Genomic DNA, 13,316 nt, shown 5'->3' with positions numbered 1-13,316 from the left:
GGGTCTGGGGCCAGAATCAGTGAAATCTGGGCTGACACCGGAAAAGACAATTTGTTAGATGGACAAAGGAATTTCAGGCAGAGAAAAACAACAGGGCCAAACACAGGTGTGAAAAAGCACAATTGGCACCTCAGGCATTTTGGGTTTGGGGGTTGGACTCTAGCGTGTATGCAGGAAAGTGGAAAAGGTTAGAAGGGCTGCCAAGGATGCAATCGTGAAGACCCTACCTAACATGTAATTCTAGAGTTTGGCCCTCATTCAGAACATAACAGAACCCTGAGTTCCGGCTGGAGGATTTTTTTGAGTAACTTTGACCTTTGGAGAAACCAGGCTATGTGCGTAGGCCCTGGGTCCCTAAGCTTCAACTCAGAACTACTCTCCTAAGTAGTTCAAGCCAGCCTCAACTAGTTGTCACCTGCTGGTTTCCTCAGAGCAACTCCTTGAATTTTGTCCTTTTCCATTCACAGAACCCAGAACTCTAAGCCTCCTTCAGCTCCTATGTTCCCTGATGTTTGACCCGTCCTCCTCACAGGTTCTTAGAAAAAGATAGGCTGTGTACATCAAGCTCTCTGGTCTCAGCCCACCTGAGCGACTGCGAGAATTGTACTATAATACACACATTAAATCGATCCATCCACTCTTATGCTCTTCCTACATGAGGAGTCTCACATCGGAAGGCATTTTATACATAGGCGAGCCCTTTGAGACCCCATTTGGGGGGAAGGAAGCTGTTATAGGATATTACCTGACAACCTTAATACACAAAGTAGTTCTAGGAAATAGGCACTCAGACGTGGGAAAAAGCACGTGCCTGGGCATCAGACAGAACCCCGTTTAGAATCCCAGCGTTGCCACTCACTAGCTTGTGAAGATTAATCTCTTCCACTTCTCTAGGAAGTGTTATGAGAATTCAGTGACAATGTATATGAAAATGATTTTCAAGTCCAAGGGCAACACCTAATGTTACACAACTAGTTAGTGCATGGTGCAGCCACAAAGACAAATCAGGTTTGGAAACTCAAATTCTTAGATTCCCCAGCACATAATAATAATGTTATTGAATGAATTCATTAATGATTGCTAATAGATCTTTGTTTCATCTATTTCAAAGTATTCAGATGAGACAGGAGCAGTTAGAAGCTTTTATCCCCATCTCCACTTGCAGGCCCTCGCTGTCTCCCCTGAGAAGGTTTTAAAAAAATGACCCAGTTTTAACAATCAGGTCAGATGTAAATATATCAATTCTAGCCTTTATTGACTAGAAACTATGGTATGCTTACATTACAGAATCTTAACAAGACCTTGCTGATTGGACCACGGAATAGCAACCGACCAATTTGACTCTGAATATACTTCCCATAGGTGAAGCACACTTGGACAGCCTGTCTCTGTAGCAGACACTACAGAATGGCACATTCCACATTCACTCTCAATCATCTTCTCCCCTCCCTTCTCTATATTTAGAAGCTGAAAAGAAAAATACTTTCCCAGAGTCACTTGCTGCTAAGAGTAGCATTACGACACGGTTTTGCCTAATGACATGCAGGTGAAAATCCCTCGGGGGTTTCCCAGGAAAGAAATAGAATTATTTTTGGCTAGGGTTTAAGTCCTGGTTTTCTTTTTAACACAGCCCTTTTCACACTTGTCCAAATTTACTTGGAGGGAAAACATACATGTAACAGCTAAAAACCATCTCTCCATTGACACCTAACACATGGAATATCTGTTCATGGGGTATCAGTTCACCACTAGGAGCTGTACACTAACGATAGCACTGACTCCCCTTCAGTATGTGACAAGTGGTCAGATGAGGCAAGGCTGTTACCTCTTAGAACTGCAAACTATACAGCTATGGGGTTGATGCATCGGTTTGTAGAACTTAGGTCCTAGAACTGATTACCATTAGGGTATGTTATAGCAGTGTCAAAAAGTGGCTGGTGAAAGAACAGTTTCTTCAACAAATGGTGTTGGGTAACTACTTCCTGCAAAAGAATAAAGCTGGACTCCTATCTCACACCCTGTACACAAATTAACTCAAAATGGATCAACAAACTAATTATAAGAGCTAAAACCATAAAACTCTTAGAAGAAAACAAGAGAAAATTTCCTTACTATGGATTTGGCAATGGACTCTTAGGTATGATAACAAAAGCACAAGCAACAAAAAACAAACTGGAGGGGGCCGGCTCGGTGGCTCAGGTGGTTAGAGCTCGATGCTCCTAACTCCGAAGGCTACTGGTTCGATTCCCACATGGGCCAGTGGGCTCTCAACGACAAGGTTGCCAGTTCAATTCCTCGAGTCCCGCAAGGGATGGTGGGCAACGCCCCCTGCAACTAAGATTGAACACGGCACCTTGAGCTGAGCTGCCGCTGAGCTCCTGGATGGCTCAGTTGGTTGGAGCGTGTCCTCTCAACCATAAGGTTGCCAGTTCGACTCCCACAAGGGATGGTGGGCTGCGTCCCCTGCAACTAGAAACCGGCAACTGGACCTGGAGCTGAGCTGCACCCTCCACAACTAAGACTGAAAGGACAACAACTTGAAGCTGAACAGCACCCTCCACAACTAAGACTGAAAGGACAACAACTTGACTTGGAAAAAAGTCCTGGAAGTACACACTGTTCCCCAACAAAGTCCTGTTAAAAAAAAAAATAAACTGGACCTCATCAAAATTAAAAACTTTTGTGTACCAAAGGGCATCAAGAAAAAGACAACCTACAGAATGGGAGAAAATATTTGCAAATCATGTGTCTAGTAATGCTCTAGTATCCAGAATATATGAAGAACTCTTACAGATCAACAAAGGCAAATAACCCAATTAAAAAATGGGCAAAGGACTTACTTACATGGACATTTCTCCAAAGAAGATACAAAGATGGGTAACAAGCATCTGAAAAGATGCTCAACATCATTAGTCATTGGGGAAACAAAAAAACCACAATGAGGTACCACTTTATATCCATCAGGATGGCTATAATTTTTAAAAATAGTAAATAACAAGTGTTGGTGAGGATGTAGAGAAACTGGAACTCTCGTCATTGATGGTGGGAACGTAAAATGGTTCAGCTGTGCAAGCCTGGCAGTTCCTCAAAAAATTAAACGTAGTATTACCATATGACCCAGTAATTCCACTCTTAGGTATATATCCAAAAGAATTGAAAACTGGTACTCAAATACCTGTACACAAGTGTCCATAGCAGCACTATTCACAATAGCAGTAAGGTGGAAACAGCTCAAGTACCCATCAACAGATGGATGAACAAACTGTGGTACAGGAACCTCATATACTGTGGTGTATGGGGAGACAAACCTCAAAAACATTATGCTAAGTGAAAGCAGACAGACACAAAAGTCTAATTTTGGAACTAGAGGTGGTGGTTGCACATTTTGAATGTACTAAATGCCACTGAATCATGTTCACTTTAAAACAGCCTATTTTATGTTATGTGATGTCACTTCAATTTTTAAAAAAAGATAGCTGGCTCCCTGGACTAAAATGTGATCAGCAGAGGTCACTGACTTGCTGTAAAGGTACGGGAAAGCCTGATTTTCCTCTTTAGGACATTAGTGTAATAAGATGAGAACTATATCAAATTCTGTTCTTCAATAGGCTTTGTGGGGAATATCCACCCAGTTTGTTTGCTCTGTTCCTCTGCTCCCTTCGATACCCACTACACAAGATGGGCAGAAAAGTGAACTAAATGTATTAAATTATAATCTTAATAACTCTGGCATAAATAAATTACTGAAATGTAGATGTGATGTTAAAAAAAACAGTAGTAATGGGATTACAGGATTGACTGGGGTTTTAGTTTCATTTATCCATGCAATTTAATTAGTTTAGAAAAGATCATAAAAGACTGCTCCTGTACAGCTATGGGGTTGATGCATTAGTTTGTAGAACTTAGGTCCTAGAACTGATTACCATTAGCGTATGTTATACCAGTGTCAAAAAGTGGCTGGTGAAAGAACAGTTTCTTCAATAAATGGTGTTGGGATAACTACCGAACTCCTGTGACAATTTTAGCCCATCTTATAAAAGTTTAGAATGCTTGCTACTCAGATTGTGCTGCACTCTTTTATCTGTTTATTAGTTTCCTAGGGCTGCTGTAACAAAGTACCTCCAATTTAGTGGCTTAACACATCAACTGCATCTCTCAGTTCTGCGGGCTGGACATTTGAAATGAAGGTGTCAGCAGGACCATGTTCCCTTCCAAGGCTCTAGGAAAGAACCCTTCTCGCTCCTCCAACTTCTGGTGGCCTCAGGCAGTCCTTGATTTGTGGCAGCGTAACTCCAGTCTCTGCCTCCATCTATGTGCCTTGCTTGCTGTATGTGTCAGTCATTGGTGTTAGGGACCATCCGAAATCCAGGATGAGGTCACCTCGAGATCCTTAACTAATTACACCTGCAAAGACTCTTTCCTAATAAGGTCACATTCTGAAACATGGGGTGACCATGTTTTTTGAGGGGACGCTATTCATCTCATTACACATACTATGTTAGCAACATAATTTTTCTTTTTGACACAGTAAGGTTTTTAAAAAAACTAATTCAAATTTAGATTGGTAAAATTGTTAAAAAATAATCTTCAAAAGAAATGAAATCAAACTAACAAAAAATATCAAATCCCTAGAATTGAGTCCTCACTTTAATTTATTAAAACTGATGCAAGTAAATAAGAAAAATGTCTTTTGACAGAAACAAAGCATAATAGATTGGTGCCATATTCTTTATAATTCCTTACTTACAAAGATAACTTCAGCTTTGTCATCATAACAATTCAACAATCCTCTTCTAGAGGTCACGAGCCTTGATACTTATAATTTTTACTAAAAAAAACTTTTTAAAAAATCCCTAAGCCATAATTTTTAAACATTTAAAATCAATCTTTTAAAAATCTGGGAAGGTGAAACGTTACAACCATCTTCAAAATGCAGACTGAAATTTGTTATGTGGTCAAAAATCAACCACTTGAAATAGTATATGATGACACTGTATCTGCAAATCATTTCAAATCCTAATTTATTAAATATTATAATTATTTCATGTTCAGCTAATTTTATAAATTGCCAAATTATAAGACAATGTTGGTAGACTGTATATCTTCCCAACTATAAGAACATAGCCCACTTCATATATTTTAACACCTAGGAGAAATTTTTCTATATCAATGAAAATATAAATTTTCAGAAATTTTCTCATGTACCAAGATGTCATATGAAAAAGCAGAAGTTATTTTTATTTTTTATATAAAACAGTAAGTATGAACCTAATGTAGAAATCTGCTGTTAGACAATTTCTTTGGCAGAAAATATTTAATTATAAACAGGTCTTAAAATAAATACAATCCATAAGATCATGGAACAGAAGGAAGAACTACAACCCTGTATTTCTTATTAACACCAAAAATATCTCAGTACACAGAATAACATTTTTATACTATCAACAACCTGCAACACAAAATTCACTACAGTATGGCAAAAATAAAATTATTTTTAATTTAAGAGGGAGAAGAAACTTCTGGATGTATAAAATTTCACAGATAAGTGCCAATATACACTATTTATATACATCTCATGTGTTATATTATTCCAAAGCTACGTTAGGTGAATTTAACTGGTCCCAATTTAGTGGGTGTGCTGTATTTATACTAGCTCAAAGACTCACGAAGAATTAAGCTTTTACAATTCCAATCACAACTATACATGAAATATTTACACAAACATTAAAATAACTGTTTATTAAATATTGTTTAGGAGGAAAAAGATTTTCCATATATATATATGCAAACGTTAACTATTATCAAGAGCAGCTTTGTAATGTTTTTTATGTTTTGTTTATTTTAAAGAAGATTCATTGCCAAAAAGTTGCCATTTTAGAATTTTTGTAAGTGTATCATTGAATTTACAAAGAAGGAAAATGCTGGGTGAAAAACAGAACATTAATGGTTAAAACTTTCTTTCTAGTTACTTGTATCTGAAATGAAGATAATGACAAATTGGGCTTTCAAATACTGCTTATTTTCCCTTTAAATATAGACTAAATAGACTACTTAGTTTATAGACTATTTTGTTCTAGGATACGGTTTCCTTGAAAAAGGAACATATCTGGAATCAAATTGCTTTAAACAATAAGTGACAAAACTTTTTAGAGCACTGTCATCATATGGATCCTTAGTACAAAGATTAAGGGCTTTCTTTAAAAAAACAATATAGAAATCTTGCTTCCATACAATTAACTTTCTAAAAAACTAAATTTATGTCCAATTTTTCCCTAGTCCCAATATCATGTATCTGTAAGCATGCATTTGCATTTTTTATTTTATGTTATCTAAAAAATTGGTAGATGATGCTATAGTGTGCAAATTTTTAGGCAAGAAGCCAATCCCCATTGTTTTACTACCTAACTCCTCCAGTATGTGGGATTAGCACTATAAACTAATTTAAAACGTAGGCTTTTGAAAAAGTGTCTTGATAGCTTTGCTATCAATCCATTGTCTGTTATTCCACAGGCTCAGAATTACTTCCGAAAGGAATGACCAACTTTTTCAACAGCTTGGCATAGCAATGGTACTTGAATCACCTTTTTAAAGAACATACCAATAAAAACACACCTATCATCCACACTTGGCATATATCACATAAAATTATTAGGAATGTCTCATGGCTCAAATTCACATATAATCCATAAAAAGGAAATGCAGCATCTCTGCACACCACACTGAAGGAAGGAGAACAAATGGACCATATCTTCATTACAGAACGGCCGAAGTCATTTGAAAAGATCAGTATAGTGGCAATTCTAAATACCAGGGACCCTTGTAGGAAAAGAAATGTTCTCCAGCGAAGGGAAATGTTTTGTGGGGCATGCCTCAGCTCACTGCTGGCAGGACTGGGGGACTAGCTAAATGCTTTATCACACATCTGCACTTACATGGTCTTCACTATTAACAACAGAAAACATTTTTGTTCCTTTCCAATTGCTCTCGCTTCTGTAGACAATTATATGCTAATTATTACTCAACCGTAACACTGACAGCAAAACTGACAGTACCGAAAACACAACTGCAATTTAAGGAGCCAGAAGGAAATATATTGGCAAGCTAAATGCTTACACAAAAAGATGTTCGCCTTTTAAAATAATGGTGTGTGGGAAAGGGGGAAAAATAGACAGACAAAAAATATTTAAAGGTTTCAGTGTTCTCCCAATCACTGTGACGTTTTAGGGGTAAAGAGCGGGTTTTTTTAATAGTAAAATTTTAACACTCATATCTCATGCCGTTTAGTGTCATAAGGCTACTTACTGGGTGTCCAGATTTGTTGTAAAGAAATTTGAAACTAAGACAAAACGAATTGGAAGCAACTTCATGCTGCCTCTGTTCAAAAGTCTAACTTCAAACAAATTGGACTGAAAAAAAAAATAAACCCTTTTAATGGCCTAGCAGAGCAAGGTAAGTTTTTGTGCTTTATTTATTCATGGTCCCTCTTGAGTTCAGAAAAAAAATTATTTTCCTTTACTATTTTCAGATTAGAATCATAAAGGTCGAGTAATATACTTATGAAGGCTTTCAAGAAAATGCTTGGTTTGTTTCTAAAGGAGAGGCTGCTGATGGTAATTTGTTTGCTGCTGTGCAACTGAATGAACTGGAACTGCCACCGGAAAGCCCACGAGCTGCGGCAGACTGGAAGTAGTGTTCTGGTAAGATGACATATCCACACACATCCCCATCTGCTGTGTGTAAGCAGCTGTACCCGTAGCTGACTGAAGGTTAGAGTTCTGGTTCATGTAAGTAGGATGGGAAACAGTATCTTGTCCAGGGCTACAAATAAAAATTTAAAGAGAAAACAATGTTTACTTCTAGGTTATGGTCAGAGATCAATCATCATGCGAAAATAAAAATGCCTTTATCTTTCTAAGTTTATTAGCTCTGCTATTCTAGTTATGATTTAATCACCCTACCTATCTAACACTGTTAATGTAATTTTTATATCTGGTAAGAAAAAGGACTCAAAAAGAAAAAAATGTAAGATTAGAAGGCCTATTTAATTTTGTTTTCTCCAAAATCTCTCTCCAAAATCATTTAAAAATCTGTTGAGGAGATGCAGATAGTTTCTGATAGCGGTCTCCTTGGCCAGCTGCAAGGAGAATGAAACCCCTGCTCAAGTACCCCTTCAGCCCACATCCCCTCTTCTCCCATCTCTCTGTCCAGCACAGAGGAGACCTCCTCTTCTCACACATTCTTTCCACTTCCCTGTGGTAGGACACTTTCAAAGCTGCCCCTATAGTCAGCCTAACCTGAATCCCTACTGGAAATTAAGGAAGGCAGGGAGAATGGTGTAATCCACACAGGATCCTGACTCCATCCTCAAGATGGTCCTGACCTAGTTTAAAACGTTACTAACACTTTAAACGTTATTAAAAAACTTTAATAACGTTTTAAACTTTAAAACGTTATTAAAAATCAAAAGCAAAATAACCCACTAAGTTCAAAAATCACATCAAATTGCAGGACTTCTGTTTTTTCCTGTAATTACTAGAGTATACATTTATTTTAAAAGACGTATTACTTTAAATTACACCAAATACACTGTTCACAATCTAGGAGGATTAATGTCTACACGACTCCAGTTTTTGCTCCATAATTCTTAGTGTCACCCAGGATAACAAAATTTTACCATTTAATTGAATTAAATATGAACACCAATATGAACAGGTTTATTTTCAGATAACATCTAAAACTTAACACTCATAGAATCTGAAAGTGGGGAGGGACCTTAGAGCTCATCTACACGTGACTATATTGAGTGGACATTTTACGTGGCTGAGTAGTTAATAGAAGGCAAGATTTAAACATGATTTTCAGAACTAAAGCATTGGTATAAAAAAATTAAGACTACAAATTCCATAACTCAAACACACTTCTTTTTAAGAGTCAGAATAACAAGTTTGCTAATTTGTAGGACTGCATGCATATAAATACGTCTAAGACCACTTTGCTAGGCTGATTACAGCACCCTGCTCAGTATACTATGGGCTTGGTCCCTTTAAAGGACAGTTAGCTTTATTTGGTCCCAGGAACCACACTGTAAGCCATGGGCAAGCATCTTAGTATGGACAGCAAGTCTAAGAGCAGCACCATTCTGACTCCATGGATTTGAAATGGACAGTTCTAGAACTTCACCTCAGCAGTGAAAGATGGCACTATTACCACAAAAAGAAGGGTCTATTTATTCTCATGCTGAAAGTCTGCGAAAATTTAATGTATATAATTACAAAATTCTCACAGCTCCCCAAAACTTACCTTAGATACGGCGCTTGAGCAGGCTGTGTTGTCACTGAGGAATTCACATTTGGAGGCAGAGACGTCAGTGGCCCGATCTGATCTGGCCTGAGGCTGTAGCTTTGGGCACCAGTGACTTGGTGAATGTAATTTCCACCGTGCGACTGAATTGGGTATGTCTAGTAACCAGAGAAAAAGTTGACTCACTCATCTCCCAAACATCTGCCCAACAATATATTTAACACTTTAAAAGACTTAAATGGAATAAAATGTTATAGTTCTCTGGGGAGCAGTCTTGTTTCACCCATCTATCCACCGCAGTATAAAAAGGAGAGAGCTTCCAAATCACAGTGCCAAATCTATGGAAATTTAGGATTTATTTGGTTGTTCTTTTATTTTGCAGGGGGTTGAAAGGAAAGGAAGTGGTGTATTTTTAAGAAGTGGGTTGGAATCCATCCACGCTGTCTACTACTTAGTAACCTGTCGTGCTCTAGAGCCATAGAAAACTAAACACTTCCTTGAAGGGCAGCCCATCATCACTTTATGCCACCATCAGGATGACGACTTTTACCCTCATCCCAGGGATGATTCATTCAACTCCCTCCCAAGAATAACACTTAGGAGAATAAGTTGAAGAATAAATGGTACCAGGGTAGGGTGCAGGCCCTCTCTGGCAATGTCTCCTTTATTTCCTGCCTTTGGGACACACAAAAGTAAAAAATAATTTTTTCTTAAAGCAGAAGATGTATCATCAGAAAATAGCAAAATGGTCTAATTCTTTTTATATATTTATAATGTGCCCTCCTTTATTTTCAGGGTAACATCTTCTGAAGGATAGGATCTACCACCTGCCTACCAAATAGAGTATTCAAAACAATGCACTAAATTTAATAAATATATAGTAACTAGCATCACTCCAGTTTTTAACTAAGCTATTTCTAAAGCAACAACCACTGACATAAAAACTTAGAACGCTAGAAATGCCAAATCAACTACATGAAGGAACTCACACCACTTCCTTAGCAGACAGCCCACTGACTACAGGCTGAGACTGTGGTAACGAACAGCTTCTGAAGTTCAGGGTTCCTGGGGCCTTCACAGGTACAGATAAAGTTACTGCAATGTTTTCCAGGACGGATTTTTTTTTCCAAATTAGAAGAGGAACTTTGAGTATTTCAAATGCTATTATGAATGAATAGTGTAGCTAGACGTTATGTGAGCAAACGCATACAAAGCTAACTTTTTAAAGAAATGAGTTGTGCTTTGCAAAATACAGATTGTAAATAGTATGCAACTAAACACGAAAATCTGACATAAGAATGACAAATAACCCTTTACAAACATACAACGAAGCAAATATAACATACAAATCTATGATACAATGGTATAGACATTTCTATTTTGTTCCATTTTCACAGCAGCAGCAAGTAAGTTTTTGAAAAAGAAGCAATATTAAATAAACTCCACCTGTCTTTTGCACCCAGAAATCCTTTCTACCCTCTTTCGTAATGACTCATCATTTTCAAAAGTTTGGGGCATGGCCATGTTTGATAAATGCATCTGGTCTGATGTGACAGTTACCATAGTAACTATTCTTTTTTTACTTAACAATTATGTTATGTCAAATCATCTAGATTATGCAACCACATTCTACCTTCTCTCCTTGGTGTCTCCTTCACACATTTCCTTTACATACCAGTTTCCATAAATTAACATGAATTTTGTTCATCTGAGCTCATTCTGAATTCAGAATGGCTGCAATTTGAAAAAGGCTTCAGAATACTGGAAAGTGATATAAGTTGTCACTTCAGCTGGGAAGTACAGATAACACGTAAAGTCCTAGGAAAAGACGCTGTTCGTGAATGGCTTATGGAGCCTGCATCATATCCATGCATGAATTTTTTACAATTTAAGTCATGTATCTAAGAAATTATAAAGCATGATTTGAGAATAAAAGGTCATTAACTAAGCATTTTAATAATCACGTAAGCCGAAGAAATCTTGACAGAAATGTTAAATGTTAAATCTAAATAGGAATAGCATTCATACCTCATCTGGAGGGCTTTTGATATGTCAGGAACTGTCCAAAATCAAAGGATTTATACTTTATAATTACAAAAAGGATTTACACTTACTGAAAGGATTTATGCTCTTTATTTACAAAAGCATATGAAGAACCAGAAGTCCCCTTATAATATTTAATGGTCTCTTCATTCATGTTAAGAATGAACTAAAATGTATTTATGTATTTGGGAAGTATCAGTATCTAATTTGTCCTAGCGAGCATTAATTATTTAGCCAGTATTTTTTTGACTATCAAAGAGTTTTATAATTTTACTCATGAACCATATAAATTTTATTATGCTTTAAAACCTCTTTTTTTGAATTTTTAAAAAAAATTTTAAAGAATGTTCTCAAAAACCATGCTCACCTGCATTGGAATCCCAGCTGACGCAGGTGGGTAACGTGCTGCAGGATGGAGCTTGGAGTAGACCGAATATACTGGTGCTTCATTCACTAACTTGTTATATAGTTCCAAAGCTTCCAAGACTTTTACATTCAATTCAGACAATTCTGAATGCTTCCTGATACAGAAGAAAAGCACTTTAATACTCTTCAAAGTTTTTAAGCATATGTTTAGCAACATGAATTAATTTTTAAATTTAGCACACTTTCTATTCATATTTTAAATGGTTCTTTATATACGATGAAAGAATATTCACAAAGGGAAAATGGGAGGAGGAATTACTTAATTCTTGTAATAACTAACATGACTTCATAAAATTAGGGAAAGTTCTTTCCACACCTCATAAAATACAATTAATTCATAATTTTGGTGCTAGAAGAATTTTGTTCCATATGTTATAGGTTTCTATCAAAAACTCAATTACACAGGAGAAAAATTTCTCAATTTATGAAGAGTCCCTGCCTTAACTAAAAGTCGTAGTAGAAGAAAGTACTCAGGCAAAGTCCAGAGCATGCTATCAAGTATAATATGACTGAAATAAAAGCACATTCACAAACAAAATCACACACATTTTCATTTTCTTATATTCATGAAAGGATCAACTGAAAAAAATTTAATAATTATCCTTGAAAATGCAAATGAAAATAATTATATATAAACTAGTCTCTACTGCTCTTGTTTGTTGATTTCTTTTGAAAATGAAATAGGATACCTTATTGGGTAAAAACAAATCCAAATAAGAGCATTTTCCAATTTGCCCGAGGAACTCCAGAGCAAATCCTCTGACTTGGTACAATTTTGTCTATTCCCCTTGGAGTAATAAAGAACTCTCTTTGCAACTGACAAGTTCATAAAAGTTAAAGGACTACTTTATTTGGCCTAAGGCACCCACAAGCCTGTTTATTAAATGTAGGTCTTTATATATATATACACACATATATATATATATATATATATGTGTGTGTATACACACACACACACACACATACACACACAAGAGGCTCAAAAGACAAGGGGCAGAGGCAGGCAATCAGACACCGGGCTATCAAATAAATGAGCTGGAGAGACCTATCAAGATTTGTCACCTTTCCTCTATTAGAATGTTACGTTTGAAACAAACAAACACACAAACAAAAAAATGTGCTGTTTCCTCTGTTGCATGTGTGACTGTATAAAGCAGGAGAAACTACTTTCAGAAATACCAGTTGGAAACCACATAGGAAGCTTCAGAAAGTCGTGTCCAGCCTAACAAAAGTGTGACTAAGAATTAACCACAGGCTTCTTTTCTAGTTTGATTATTCACTGACCATTAACATCCCTACACTGAAACCAAAGTATTTAATGGGAGACGTATAAGTAAATAGTTAATGTTTTCTCCAAAATAAGAACAGTAGGATATGATGAGACTACCACCATCATTTCATTAAGTGCCACAGGGATTTATTTTTCATTTCTGTAGAAAATACAAACAATTTATCAAAAATGCCCATGGAACAAAGTTTATAATCTTCAGTAACTAGAAAAATCTTTCTGCTGCCACTCTTCTCCAGCAAAGGCAGGTAAGAAATAA

The 13,316-nt window shown here is 36.6% G+C and overlaps 1 protein-coding gene across 2 annotated transcripts in view; it reads right to left on the bottom strand.

The window, feature by feature from the left end:
- Window positions 1-4,646: 4,646 nt before the first annotated feature.
- Window positions 4,647-13,316, bottom strand: part of STAM2 (signal transducing adaptor molecule 2) — a 43,089-nt gene continuing 34,419 nt past the window's right edge. For both annotated transcript variants that reach the window (XM_033112594.1, XM_033112595.1), the window contains exons 12-14: window positions 11,711-11,864; window positions 9,301-9,458; window positions 4,647-7,818 (exon numbers count right to left, since the gene is read on the bottom strand). In XM_033112594.1, coding sequence (XP_032968485.1) covers window positions 7,590-7,818; window positions 9,301-9,458; window positions 11,711-11,864 — 541 coding nt within the window. In that variant the 3' untranslated portion in view covers window positions 4,647-7,589. The remainder of the gene's footprint in view (window positions 7,819-9,300; window positions 9,459-11,710; window positions 11,865-13,316) is intronic.

The sequence above is a fragment of the Rhinolophus ferrumequinum genome, chromosome 8 (genome assembly GCF_004115265.2).
Source record: "Rhinolophus ferrumequinum isolate MPI-CBG mRhiFer1 chromosome 8, mRhiFer1_v1.p, whole genome shotgun sequence".
Lineage (NCBI taxonomy): Eukaryota > Metazoa > Chordata > Mammalia > Chiroptera > Rhinolophidae > Rhinolophus > Rhinolophus ferrumequinum.
The sequence above is the reverse complement of the archived record's forward strand: the minus strand, read 5'-3'. Positions and strand labels throughout refer to the sequence as shown.